The sequence below is a fragment of the Lissotriton vulgaris genome, unplaced genomic scaffold (assembly GCF_964263255.1).
Source record: "Lissotriton vulgaris unplaced genomic scaffold, aLisVul1.2 SCAFFOLD_866, whole genome shotgun sequence".
In the NCBI taxonomy this organism is placed as follows: Eukaryota; Metazoa; Chordata; class Amphibia; order Caudata; family Salamandridae; genus Lissotriton; species Lissotriton vulgaris.
In genome coordinates this window covers 624,526-639,012 of record NW_028254841.1, presented here as the reverse complement: position 1 = coordinate 639,012, position 14,487 = coordinate 624,526, and the positions used below count along the sequence as shown (strand labels likewise).

General features: G+C 52.5%; 1 protein-coding gene across 2 annotated transcripts in view; it reads right to left on the bottom strand.

Moving 5' to 3' along the window:
• LOC147659395 (la-related protein 1-like) overlaps nucleotides 1-14,487 on the bottom strand; it is a 784,977-nt gene that overhangs the window by 192,330 nt on the left and 578,160 nt on the right. For both annotated transcript variants that reach the window (XM_086951772.1, XM_086951771.1), the window contains exon 14: nucleotides 11,692-11,798. In XM_086951772.1, coding sequence (XP_086807898.1) covers nucleotides 11,692-11,798 — 107 coding nt within the window. The remainder of the gene's footprint in view (nucleotides 1-11,691; nucleotides 11,799-14,487) is intronic.

Sequence of the window (14,487 nt, the reverse complement as noted above, 5' to 3'; positions counted from 1 at the left end):
TTCCTTCAGGAAGGTTCTAAGTGGTGAGGTACTTCTGATTGGCTGAGGCCAAAGTTTGGTCTCTTTTACACAAAGAGGGTGATATGCTACAAAAGGGAATGAGGCCTAGGCCTTTTTCCATTGTCTTTTGTACCTACAACTATGGTATTTTTGTTACAGAGACTCCCATTCCGACGACAGGGAATGATACAAAGCATGGGAATCTATGAAAGTTCCAATACTGGGGTAATATTGTGCACCTTATCTTTATTTCCTTGAAACTTGTTCTGAAAACTTTCAGCCACCAAAATGACTGAAAACGGGACCGGTGGAGCTGCAGCACCTGCAGCCCAACCAGGCTTAAACGTTACAGGTTTCCAACAAGACTACCCGGATGCTATAATCATCCCAGAAAACTTAAGGAAAACCATCACTATAAAGCTTATAACAAATGGCATATCACCAAGAGGTGGTATGGTAATTTTTGTCATAGAGGCACATGAATATCGGCAGACAGATTTATTCTATTTCTGGATTTTCTTCCCTGAAGCAAATGCAGTATCACATGTGTTTCACTTCTACAAAGTAGAGGAACATCCAACGGAATACACACCTTTCGAGGATGTTAAAATTCCACTAGCATACCAAGAGCATGCACTCTGGTTTAAAGGCGCCCTACAACATCAAAATCACATTACCAAGCTCGGTCCACTAGGTTGACCAGGAGCAACATGGCCGGTACTAGCCAGCTATACACCAGATCCTGACATTGAAGAAATGACGGGAGCAGAAATATTAGTTTAACTAAAACAACTAATAAAAATTTATAGACAATTGGTCCAATATGTCATGCAGACTCCAACAGTCCAACCTCCTATAAGGATTTCAAAACAAGCCCCTTACCAGGGGAACACAAATAAAATTACACCACAGACTATACAATCAGTCATTGGTAAGTTGGAAGAAACAGTAGTAGAATCCTTACCTTAGAATATCCCCAGGCGTCAGACTGGATCCGGAAACTTTTGCGTAGCTGTACCCCTGCGCGCCGGTAGACGTTTTTTGCGGCTCTGCCTCGGTCGTCGGCATAGTTTGCGCCTGGATGACGTCGCCGGAGTACTTAGACGCCGCCCTCGCGCGCTGACGTCTGTCCTTATACATAGCTTTTCCGCTCCAGAAACGCAGAGCCATGATAAAAACCAACACTGGTGCCATGAAACTAGGGCCCTGAAAGGGGATGACCTTAACCCTAGATATCGGTTCGCAGAACGGGGAGGATGGGTGGGGCGGTAAGGTATCTAATACTAACTACTGTTTCTTCCAGATATATCGTTACAAAAGGTAAGTAACTTGTTCATCTGAAAGAAACAGGTTAGTATTAGATTCCTTACCTTAGAATAGATACCCCAGCAATACCAACCCCGGTGGTGGGTCTGCGAACCAATCACACCAGAAAGTCCTGGAGGACGGAACGGCCAAAGAAGCCATCCCTCCAGACTGGACTGTCCAGGCAGTAGTGTCTTGCAAACGTGTGCGAGGCCCACGTAGCTGCCTGACAAATGTCCTGCAAGTGGACTCCCCGACCCAGGGTAGTAGTAGCCGCCGTGGCTCGAGTGGAATGGGCCCTCAGCCCAACAGCAGGTTCCTTCTTAGCCAAGGAGTAGCATGGCTTGATACACAACACAACCCACCGAGAGATGGTCCGCTTTTGTACCGCCCGTCCCTTTTTAGCGCCCACGTAACCAACAAAGAGTTGGTCATCCACCCGGAACTGGCGTGTGCGGTCCAGATAGAACGAGAGCGCACGATTTGGGTCCAGACAATGGAGCCGCTCTTCCTCTTGAGGGATGCGGAGGCGGAAAGAAGGTGGGCAATGTGAAAGACTGCCCGATGTGGAAGGCCGTGACAACCTTGGCAGGAAAGAGGGTCTAGTCCGTAACACAACCTTGTCCGGATGGACAGAAAGGAAAGGAGGTTTGGAGTGAAGAGCCTGGAGCTCACTCACTCTCCTGGCAGAGGTGATGGCAACCAGGAAAGCAGTCTTAAGGGTAAGAAGGCGGAGAGGACAGTTGTGAAGTGGCTCAAAGGGAGCGCACATCAGATAAGTAAGAACCAGGTTCAAGTCCCACTGAGGCATCACAAATGGAACAGGTGGAAACGTGTGTGTGATGCCCTTCAGAAAACAAGTTACAATAGGGGACTTGAACAAAGATGGTTGATCAGGCAGCTTTAGAAAGGCTGAAAGGGCAGAAAGGTAGCCCTTGATAGTGCCGAGAGCAGAGCCCTGCCGGGCAAGAGAAAGAAGGAAGAGAAGAACCTCAGAGGATCCACAGCCTTTGCTGTGCACCATGCCACAAATCTGTTCCACCTGCAGGCGTATACAGACTTTGTAGAGGGACGCCTGGCTGCCAGAATGATGTTACAGACTTCAGGAGGCAAGTCAAATGGCCTCAACTGTCGCCGCTCAATCTCCAAGCATGGAGGTGGAGACTGGACAGGTTCGGGTGGAGGACCGTCCCCTGCTGTTGCGACAGAAGGTCCTCCTGAAGAGGCAGACGAACCGGGGAATCGACTGAAATACTGAGTAGCTCGGGATACCAGTACCTTTGTGCCCAGTCCGGAGCCACAAGGATGACTTGTGCCCGGTCGCGCTTGATCTTCTTCAGCACTCAGGGCAGAAGTGGTATAGGTGTACAACAGACCGCAACTCCACTCGCGACGAAAAGCGTCTCCGAGCGAGTGCCGCCTTGGAAATTCCAACGCGCAGAACTGATGACATTGCGCGTTCTCTTTGGTGGTGAATACATCTGACCAAGGCTCTCCCCACTGCAGAATGAGGCCTTGCGCAACGTCCGAGTTCAGACGCCATTTATGATCCATCATACATCCGGCGGCTGAGTTAGTCTGCCCTGGCGTTCAGATTAGCTGCCAGGTGTTGAACCACCAGGGTCACACCTGATGTTCCAGCCACTGCCAGAGGCGAAGAGCCTCCTGGCAGAGGGTCCACGACCCCACCTCACCCTGTTTGTTGCAGTACCACATGGCAGTGGTGTTGTCCGTGAACACCTGCACTACACTCCCCCGGACAGAGGGGAGGAATGCCTTCAGTGCTAGACGAATCGCCCGCAGCTCCGAAAGGTTGATATGGAGCCGGGACTCCGACTGAGACCAGAGGCCTCTGATCTCCGCCTCTCCCATGTGGCCTCCCCAGCCCTGGAGGGACGCGTCAGTCACAACTACATGCTCCGGTTGGGGAAGGGAGATGGATCTGCCGCTGACCCAATCGCGGTCCGTGAGCCACCACTGCAGCTGTTTCGCAGTGCCCTCCGAGATCAGGACATGGTCGGACGAGTTGCCCGGATGCTGGGCCCACTGAAACTTCAGCTCCCACTGCAGAGCCTGCATCCACCAAACCGGTGTGATGCACCAGAAGGATGCAGGAAGCCATCAGACCCAGAAGCCGCAGTGTCAACCTGAGCGAGACTCGGGATGAAGGCTGAAAGATCGGAATCAGAGCCTGCTCGGGGGGATAAACCCGAAACTGCGCCGAGTCGGGAACCACTCCGATGAAGAGAAGCTTTTGAGAGGGAAACAGGTGTGACTTCGGCACGTTGATGTAGAATCCCAGCAGGTGCAGGAGGTCCGCCGTCGTCTGGAGGTGGCTGACGACTGTCTGGGGTAAGCCCACCTTCAACAACCCGTCGTCGAGGTAGGGGAAGACTGAAACCCCTAACCTGCGCAGATGAGCTGCGACCACCGCCATCACTTTCGTGAACACCCGTGGGGAGCTGGTAAAGCGGAAGGGGAGCACGGTAAACTGAAAGTGCTTGTGGCCTACCGTGAACCACAGGTAGCGCCAGTGGGCCGGCAGGACGGGGATGTGGAAATAAGAGTCCTGCAAGTCCATAGATACCATCCAGTCTCCTGGGTCTAGGGCAGCCAAGACCTGATCTAGTGTCAGCATTTTGAACTTCTCCTTCCGGAGGAAGTCGTTGACGTTCCGTAGGTCCAAGATAGGGCGTAGGCCTCCTTTGCCCTTCTTGGGTACCAGGAAGTACTGTGAGTAGCAACCACACCCTACTTCTGGCCCAGAATTGCACTCTATGGCCCCTTGGCCAAGAGGGCCGTAACTTCCTCCTGCAGAAGCCGCAAATGATCCCCCGATACGCAGTGGTATTTTGGTGGCATGGCTGGAGGGGTCGTCTCGAAGGGGAGGGAGTAGCCCCTTAGGACGATTTGCAGCGCCCACCTGTCCGATGTGACAGTGCGCCAGTGGGAGTGGTGATGTCGAACCCTGCCCTCCACTGGCATCACTTGGGCCTGAAAGCACGGACTAGGGAGGTTTTGAGGCAGATGCTGCGGGGGAAGGTGTGGACTGGCCTCGCCGTTGTCCCCGACCGCTTCCACGGCGGTTTCCACGGCCGCCACCGCGTTGGATGTTAGTCTGCGGTGCGTGGCTGGCAGCACGCGTGGGAGCGCCCCTTCCTTGGCCACGAATGGAGCGAAAGGCACCTATTTGCTGGCGCGGGGCCGAGAGGCCCAAGGATTTGGCCATAGCCCTGGAGTCCTTAAAGCGCTCAAGCGCATGGTCTGCCTTGTCGCCGAATAGGCGACGGCCATCAAACGGCATGTCCATGAGTGTATTCTGGACATCCGCAGAAAAGTTGGCAGACCTCCACCAGGCGTGGTGCTGTATCGCCACCGTCGTTGCCATCGCTCTACCCAGTGAGTCGGTGGTATCCAGTCCACAACAGATGGAAAAACGTGCCGCATCTTGACCCTCGGCATGGGAAAGTTTAGCCATGACCTCCGCCGGGCATTGTGGCAGCACGTCCGCGACCGTGTCCCACAGGGAGTGGGTGTAGCGGCCCAAGAGGCATGCGGCATTGGAAGACCGCAGTCCCAAACTAAGGGAGGAGAATATTTTCCTTCCATAATTCTCATACCTCTTGGATTCCCGATCAGGCGGAGCCGACGGGAATGCGGTCTGGGAGTTAGAGGCCTGGATGACCAGGCACTCTGGGGTGGGGTGGGTGGACAGGAAAGCAAGGTCACCCGGGCCGGGCAGTGGCGTCTGGCCACGTTCCTATCTACAGGCTGTCCTGTAGCGGGCCTGGACCAGGTGCCCAAAAGAACGTCAGTTAAGGCCTCATTAAACGGCAGCAGAGGCTCAGCCGAGCTTGACTACGGTTTAAGGACCTCAGTGAGGAGGTTAGTCCTCACGGCCACGACGGGGAGCTCAAGGGCCAAGGCCTTGGCCGCCCGCGTCAACACCACACTGAATGATGCCCCCTCCTACGTAGCCACGGTAGGAGGTGAGGCAAAACCAGTGTCTGGCGAAGTGTCCAGACCACTGGCATCCCCAAGACCGGTCCATTCCTCCTGGGACTGACACTCGCGTGTCAGAGGGTCCTCAGACCCCTCCCAATTCTCCTCATCACCCATCCCCTGATAATCAGGGTTGTCAAATGATGGGGCCAGTTCATTGAAGTAAAACTCCCCTAGCGGCGTCGAGAGCGGCGCCGCTCAGGTGCCGGAACCGGGTCAAGGGAGGTATCGGGGACAGCGCCGCCAGAGGACGGCGCCGGAAGTGACACCTGCGGGACCGGCGCCGGTCAGGTCGACCGGCGACGATCCGGATTCAGAAGCAGATCCAGTGGGGCCCTGCGGCGCCAAGCCCGAAGCACCCACCGGCATCAGGCCGAAGCACCCGACCCGCTAGGGCCCCCAGACTGGTCCGCTGGGCCCTAAGGAGCCGCGGAGCCTGCCGGAGTGAGGGAACTCATGGCCATGAGGAAGCGCTAGATCTCCTCCGGCGTCGCTTGCTGCCCAGGGACCGGAGGGTATGGGGCAGGACACGACGTCCGTGACTCCGACGGAGCCACGTGGGCGGTGTCACCCAAACCCCCGGCCGCATCATGCAAGCGCCGGGGGGGGGGGGGGGGGGGGGGGGGGAGGGGGGAGTAGGAAGAGCGATGAAGTCTCTTCGACTTCTTGTGCTTACCTAACTACTTCGAACCTGAGGAGTGATGTCGACTCACGGAGCTATGACGGCTCCGCCCCCGCGACCAGTCCCGCGATCTCCGTCCGGACCAGGACCTCTCACGACGCGGGCCGACTGCCGGAGCTCGAGCCGCTTGCGGGACCGCTCCCACCTAGCTTTCGATGTTAAGGCCAGACAGTTGGAGAAGGTCTTGTCGTCATGATTGACGCCGAGACAGTGGAGGCACCGTCGGTGAGGGTCGGTGACCGACATCAGCCGGTCGCAGTCCTCACAAGGTTTAAAACCTAGCATCCCTACCGGCACCGATCGGAGTCGAAGACTCAAAGAATGATCAAAAAGATCTCAAAAAAGTTTAGTCAAAAAGTGACCAAGGTACCACTTTTTCCGGATCTGTGCTGCTGGTGCGGAGAAAAGAAGAACTGACGTCAGCGCGCGGAGGCGGCGTCCAAGTAAGACGGATGCAGATCCACCGACGACGCCTGCAGACGCGCAAGGGTACTGCTATGCAAAAATTTCCAGATCCTGTCTGACGCCTGGGGATATTCTAACGTAAGGAATCCAATACTAACTTGTTTCTTTCAGATGTTGCCATCACCCTGCCTAGCGAGTCAGTAGTGTCCAGCCCACACCGGATGGAATAACGCACCGCATCTCGACCCTCCAGAAGGGCTTGGCCGAGTTTAGCCCAGACCTCCACCGGGCATTCTGGCAGCACGTCCGCATCCCACAGAGAGTAGGTGTAACGGCCCAAGAGGCACGCGGTGTTGACTGACCGCAATCCTAAACTCAGGGAGGAGAATGCTTTCTTCCCATATTGTTCGTACCTCTTGGATTCCCGATCGGGGGAAGCCTCCGGGAATGCAGTCTGGGAATTAGAGGCCTGGATAACCAGGCTTTCTGGGGTGGGGCGGGCAGACAAAGCAAGGGTCGCCCGGAGCCGGGCGGTGGCGCCTGGCCACGTTCCTATCCACAGGCTGACCTGTAGCGGGCTTGGACCATGTGCCCAGAAAACGTCAGATAAGGACTCATTAAAGGGCAGCAGAAACTCTGCCGAGCTGGACTGCGGTTTAAGGACCTCAGTGGGGAGGTTAGTCCTCACGGCCGCAACGGGGAGCTCAAGGCACAAGGCCTTGGCGTCCCTCAACAGCACCATGCTATAAGCCGCCCCCTTCTCCGTAGCCACGTTAGAGGGGAGACAAAACCAGTGTCGGGCGAAGTGTCCAGAGCACTGGCATCCCCAAGCTCTCCTGCCCAGTCCGCAGAAGACGGACACTCACGTGCCAGAGGGTCCTCAGACCCCTCTCAATCCCCCTAGTCACCCATTGCCTGGTACTGAGGCTCAAAGGATGGGGCCGGGTCATAAAAATAGAAATCTCCAAACGGCGTCGAGAGCGGCGCCGCTCCGACGCCGGACCCAAAACTAGGGTAGGACCAGGGACAGCACTGGGAGCGACACCCTTGGGGCCAGCGCCGGTGAGGTAGCCGTATCCAGTGGGGCCCTGCGGCATCGGGACCAAAGTCGCCGGGGTGGAAGCACCCGGGGCCGCTTGGCCAGAAGGCGCCGCGGAACCAGACGGAGGAGTGAGCGACCTTCTGGCCGAGAGGAAGGCCTCGATCTCCTCTGGCATCACGTGCTGCCCAGGGACCGGCAGGTATGGAGCAGGCCACGACGCCCGCGGCTCCGGGTGTCGCCCGAACCCCCGGCCGCGAGCGTTTGGGGGGGGGGGGGGGGGGGGGGGGGCGGTGGCGGTTGGAAGTCAGAAGAGCGATAGTGCCTCTTCGCCTTCTTGTGCAGGACTTCTAGCCCGAAGACGACTCCCAGAACTGTGGTGACTCTGGCCCCGCGACCTCCTTTCGGACCTGGAACTCGAGCGGCGCTGGGCGGACTGCCGAAGCTAGAGTCGCTTACGGGACCGCTCCCGTCCAGCTTTAGACGTCAGGGCCCGGCAGTCGGAGCAGGACTTGTCGTCGTGGTCCGGGCCTAGACAGTGCAGGCACCGGCGATGGGGTACATCAGTCAGTTGCAGTCGGCACAGGGCTTGAACCCAGGCATCCCTACTGGCACCTTCGGAGTCGAAAGACTCCGAAAATAGATCAAAAAGGATCGTAAAAAGTTAGTCAAAATCTGAATAGGGTACACCTTTTTCCGGATCTGCGCTTGCTGGCGTGGAAAAAAGAATAACTGACGTCAGCGCGCGGAGGCGGCGTCCAAGTACTCAGACGACGTCTACCGACGCGCATGGGTACTGCTACGCTTCACCACACTCCTTTAATCATATTCATACTGGTCCCTGCCAGTTTGGGGCCATACCAACAGCAGAAACAGAGGCTTGCTTCATGTGGTGGCAGGCTGCACAGCCCCGACATTGGGGGGTGGGAGGGTGCAGGTTGCTCTGCTATATTTTGGGTCCCGTTGTAATGTTTTTCTCCTTCTTGGGCTCATTTTGAGGACATCACCCCCAAGGAGCTACAGCTCTGCTGGTTGAAATCCTCTTGTTTTTTTTAATCCTCCATTTGTATGCCACAACTTTTTTTCTCTTGTCCTCAATGTGAGAAGGTGGCCTGATATGCAGTGCTCACTATTCTAGTGAACACTATGTATCAGTCCAGCAACCCTTATTGATGATTGGTTGTAAGTCAACCTTATAGACCAGCTATCCTAGTAGCGTGGATACGAGCAGTCTAAGGCTAAAGACTCGAGAGGGCGTGTTAAGCCAGCTGTTATACCACACATATACCCCTTGAACACCAAGTGAAAGGACACCACACAAGTGTTATGAAAATAAACAAGATATTTATTAAGAATCACAACAGCCCTGTACTCTTTATGAGGACAGGGTACTAAGCACAAAACAAAACTCCTACGAAAATACTTAAGTTAGCACAGTATATACAAATGCCAGAGGGGCACGGAAAACCATATACTCTGAAAGTGGAATGCGAAATTACTAGCAGGTATGTACAGTACTAATAGGCTTTGGAATCGCTAGATCTTGACTATAGAATCTTCAGATTACTTCTAGGAGACCCAGGGGACTCGGGTGCAGAGTGTGCACTCTCACGCGTAATGCGGGACAAAGTCTATGGTAGCTAGTAAAGACAAAGTTAGTGTTCTCGGGCGAACCCGACCTGGTAGGAGGAAAACGAAAGTGGATTCTGGCCCTTGGATAGTGAGGCTATACTGGGGCAACGAAATGCCGAGGTTACCTAGCCCAGGGGCTGCAGCTGCATAGGTCTCAAAAGACGTCGGGAATCCTCGTAGACGGACCAGGAGCCTGGAAGAAAGAAGTTGCTGGCAGGCGACCAGTGAAGAAAGTTCGATGGATCCAAGCCTGGATCGGAGGAAGATGACACCTGAAAGCAGAGGGGACCAAGTTCGAGACTACTAGCCAGTAGTCAGGTGGCACCAGGAGGGCACCGGATGGTAGTCACCTCGACTAGGTGAGTGGGTGACGCTGTGCTCGCAGATCTCACGGACCAGGAGGCGTTGTCGGCGACCAGGATGGAGGAGCGAGCTGTCCCACGAAGATTGAAGCTGTCGGCGTCGCTGGACCCAGGATTGGGCAACAAAGCCTTGGCAAATTCAAGCCCACGCGGTGGACTCAAAATGGCGTCTGGAGTGGACCAGGAGGGTCCGGGGTGCTTCTCTGTTGCAGGGAAGCAAGGGCCAGTCTGGAGCAACCAGACCAGCAGCAGTGATGTCGTCGGGCGTCGTGAAGAAGGCCACAAGCTAGCCGGCTAGTAGCCACACAGCGCGGTGAGCACGCAAAAGCAGAAGGGCCCCACGCAGATCGTGGAGATGCTGGAGGGCTGATCTTCGGTGCTGGAGCTGCTCAGGGTTGGGGCTTCTCGGACCCCAAAGCACTCACCAGTGGAGCACACGGTGGGCTTGTTACAAAGAAGTCGTGCAGTCTTGGCGATCGTTGGTCCCTCGAGGTCTCGTCGCACTCACAGTTCTCAGCTTTGCTGTAGAGGTGAGTAGAGGTCAGAGGTGCCAGGGAAGCCGGGTCTCGTCGAGCTGGGTCGTCGGATTCGTGAAGGACTTGCAGCAGACCGCAGTGTTCTTAGGATGGTGCCCGCTTGATGCAGGGTGACTACTCCTTAGCCACAAGGGAGAATCTTGAAGAAGGAAATCTTTTTGTCTTTCGCAGAAAGTCGGGTCTTGATTCCAAAGATGATCTAATTTGAACAGGGGGCCCGCTCCCATCTTTATACTAAAAAAGAGGGCTGACCCGGTGACTAGGTCTTGCCTATGGGTGGGACTAGGAGGGGGGTGGTTACACCCCTCTCCCATGCCGGACTTTCCCCAGGCCAGGGGCTGGTGTGCCCCTGGAACTTGTTCTGACTGGCCTATGCGTAGTGAGCACCGGGGTGCCACTCAGCAGTCACCTTCCTGTAAAGCCCTGCCTACCCAGGATACACAAAACCCTGTCTGGGACGGTGCTAGCACCGCCCTCGACAGGAAACCCTTTGTCCAGGCTCCCCTCGCTGGAATGACTCCCAGCTGCAGGGGGTCAGACTTGTGTCTGTGGTGGCAGCATCCATTTTGTGGAGCTGAGGCTTCAGTTAACTTTAACCGGGGTTCACAGTTACATACATGTTGTTTCCCTCTAGAAGGGTGGAATGCTAACCCCGTCGCCAGAATTGGCGAGGGGTTAGTATTCCAATTCGTATGACACCTTACTCGACATGTTTTGATAAAGCAATACCAAAGTTAGCATTTAACCGCAAGGATTATAATGCACTTAAGAGTATATGGTATGCGTTATCATGGAACAGCTATTAGGACTTGGTTCCGCAAGCTGCAGACAGGCTCAGCTCATGCCAGAGCACCATCTCACACGATTCCAAGCACTCTGCCTTCAGGATTGTTAAGGCCTGCCATAGGAGTGACTGATAGGAATCTGTGTGTCCATTTTAGGGTTAGATATAGGTATACTATATCTACAGCAAAGGGTGATTACACGACTTCGCCCCAGCTGTCATGCAGCCAGTTGTGTCAACTTTAGGAGGCCAGCCAGGGGTGGCATAATACATGCTTCAGCCCCTGGTAGGCCCTGGGTACACCTATGCCCTGAGTTACAGGGTCTGATAAGGTGGCCCAGTACCAATTGGTAAATGCACCTAGGGTACATGTTGTAATTTAGAGAGAGAACAGCCAGGCTGTGGGCCTGATTGGCAGGCCGACAGCCAGAGAAAGTCGTAAACCAGTGAAACAAAAGCAAAAAATCTGGGTGATCATAGGATTGCAGACCCTACTCTCCTACACTCAATCTTTATGAATCTTTTAAAAACCTTTTAGAGAAGGGTAGCTCTTACTAAAGATCAGAGACCCAAACACATTCCAAGTTCTTTGAGTCGACTTGACCTAAGAATACTGAATCAATGTTAACAAATCAAGTGGCTAGCTCTAAGAGAGCTATAACAATATTTTGGAAGCAACTTATTTTGCCATACACCTTCCCACCAAGGGAGCCCTGATTGTTCATCTTTGGCACCCTGACAATGTTCATACAAGTACTAACATGGCTATCCAATCTAGTGTACTTCTTAATATATACCAGGTCCAAGACCAGTCTTCACATGTTTTACTGTTTAGTATGTTTTTCTCTGAAAAATTAGTTTTAGCTAGGGCTACAGCGTGTCATTACAGCCAACAAAGCTATATATTCTCCAAACTTTTAAAATTATGCCTTGCGACTGTGTACCTGATGGATGTGGTGCGTGGTCTGTGCTCCCTGGAATCCATCACCCAGCCCACATGGCATTCCATTGGGGGATTCGAGCTGTGTCGAGTCTTTCTCTTTCGGGGAGTCTGACGGGCAAAAACAAAAGTTAGCATTATTCTGCTGGTCCACATCTTTAAGGGTGTTACACCATAAAAACTACGAAAACACTTTATATCCTTTTCCATATCAGACAGATCAATGGAAACCTCAAGTGTCACCAAGCAGAGTATTTCCACAAAGGTTATTATACCAATTCTACAGAAAAAAAATCTTGTTCAAGGTAGTCAGGAAAGGAAAATGATACTTGCCTTGTAAGCATGTTTGTAGCAGGCACTGCTTTAGATTCACATGATCTGCATATTCCGGCCATCTAGTGGGCTTGGACATGTGTAATGTGTTGATCTTGTAAAATGTCTTTAGAGTCACTAGGTATAGTGACTCCTGCTACTGGTAATGCTCATGGGCATCAGCTCCATTGTTAAGATTCTTTTCAGGCATGACAGGCGAGGATGAAATTTACAAACCAACAGAAAAAGCTGTCCATGCAAGGCGTTAAAGAATGCATCTGCAACAACCTGAGGCATCTGGAGAGGAAGAGTAGGCCTATGTGAATCTACAACACTACATGCCACTAACAGATGCTTACATGGAAAAAAAATTCTGTTTGTCGCACATGTAACTGTGGATACACATGCTCTGCATGGACTAAAACGGGAGTGGTCTTGGACATTCCCTTCAGCACAGGGAGGAATTGCAAAGTGCACTGGGTGGAGGACAGAGTCTCCACAAGAAAGCCTTCATCTTCCTGAACCTCATGCACCTTCACCTTGTAGAAGCCGGCAGCTAGATTAAGAACCTCACGGGATGAGGTAGAGTCATCTGGTAGGGATGGTTAGGCAGGGTAAAGGCCTGGATCAATCTACCTGGCTAGGTAGATTTCAGTCATCCCACAGGTCACCATGTAGCTGGGGGTCAAATAGGGAGTCACTGGGATACAGAGGGTAGCGTGACTATCCCCCAACCACCGCTTTTGAAGAATGTGGGGAGCACCCTGATGATTAGGGTGGAGGTGCTCCTGGTGGCTGAGGTGATACTGGGAGGAAAGGAGGGGAAGAGGATGAAAGAGGAGGAGGACAGGGTCTAGGTATTACAGGGTTAGTGCCCAGACCCTGGTGCCTTTTAGTCTTAGTAAGTGGTTCAGCCGCCAGGCCAAGAGCCTCTTCAAAAGTCAACTTCCTCAAGAGGAATAGGAAATTGCGTCTTTGGTGGAAGATGGGCGAGGATCCTTCCAGTTTGTAGGTGGAGAAGGATCTGTTGCTGCCATGCATCAAGCTCATCTTAAAGGTCCTACAGAATGGGCTGCCTTTTGTCTTTGGATGTAGTGGAGGATGTTTTTTTTTTGTTAACAGGAGCTTCGGCACCAAAGATGGTTCGTTGGCACCAAGGAAGGCTCAGGCTCTGAAGATGAAGATGGCTTGAGGTGGTCTTCGATGCTGGCGCCAGGAGCAGGGAAAAAGACAATTGAGTAGACCTCACAGGGCCCTGGGGGGGGTGTCTAGCAGATCCCAATTAACGAACCAGACAAGAACTGCAAAATGTCAAAACAGGGCTTTAGCATGGATTGCTTAACCAACCAGTCAGGAGAGGTCGTACGGGCTGAAGACAGTCACTGCGATTCGTAGACCCAGATCTAGGTGGAGACACGTCTGAACCAGGCAGAGGAAAGACAACAATCTAACAATGGAGCTGATGACCAATAAAAGTAGTCACTACCTTGTGACTCGAAAGGCTTCTTAGAAGAAAAACAAGTTGCACACATCCGAGCCAAATACTAGATGGCAAGAGTATTCACAGCATTTGTATCTACAGCTTCACATGCCAGGAACATTAGTATTCCTTTTGGTAACCTGAAATACTTTAGCAGAAAGGAGTTAATATGCTGGAGGCAAATAGATCTTTGTAGCCCTCTGATACTCAAAAACGTTGTTTGAATTATTCAATTTCACCGCTTATGAAATTTAATCTGTTAAATGTAAAGCAACACAAGTGTAGGAAGCTGGCTCTGTGTACCCTACAATCAAAGCAAGGTATAGTGTGCACAGAGTCCAGTGGATCCCCAAAAGTAGGCAGAGGTTAAAGTAGATAACTTACTCTCTATTTATGGCAGTATGGGCAAGCAGTAAGGCTTTATCAGAGGGTAGTGTTAAGCATTTATTGTACACTCAGGCAAGAAAGGGTTTTACACACTCAAAGACTGAACTCCGACCAATTGGTTTAGTATAAAATAAATTATTTAGTTGTATTTTATTTCTAGAACCAAGACCTGCCTGGTACAGGTATGCGTAATTGTACTTCGCAAGAATAATTTAGTTGAATGCTGTTGTCTAGCTAATACATCTACAAAGTAGTGTTTTGCAAATGTGTGTGGTATAGGCCATGTCACAGCTTTACAAATGTCAGCTATGGGCAGGTTTCCTAAGAAAGCCAATAGAAGCCCCTAGTTTGCGGGTAGAATGCGTCCTAGGGGGAATTGGTAAAATTCTCTCTGCTTCTGCATAGCAACTTTGAATGCATTTAACTATCCATCGTGCAATGCCCGATTTAGAAATGGTAAAATTCTCTCTGCTTTTGCATAGCAACTTTGAATGCATTTAACAATCCATCGTGCAATGCCTGATTTAGAAATGGGATTGCCTTTGTGTGGTGGAGCAAAAGCGTTTTGTCCTTTCAATTTAATAAAGTAATGCTCTTTACATCAAGGTGTGTAGAGAACAT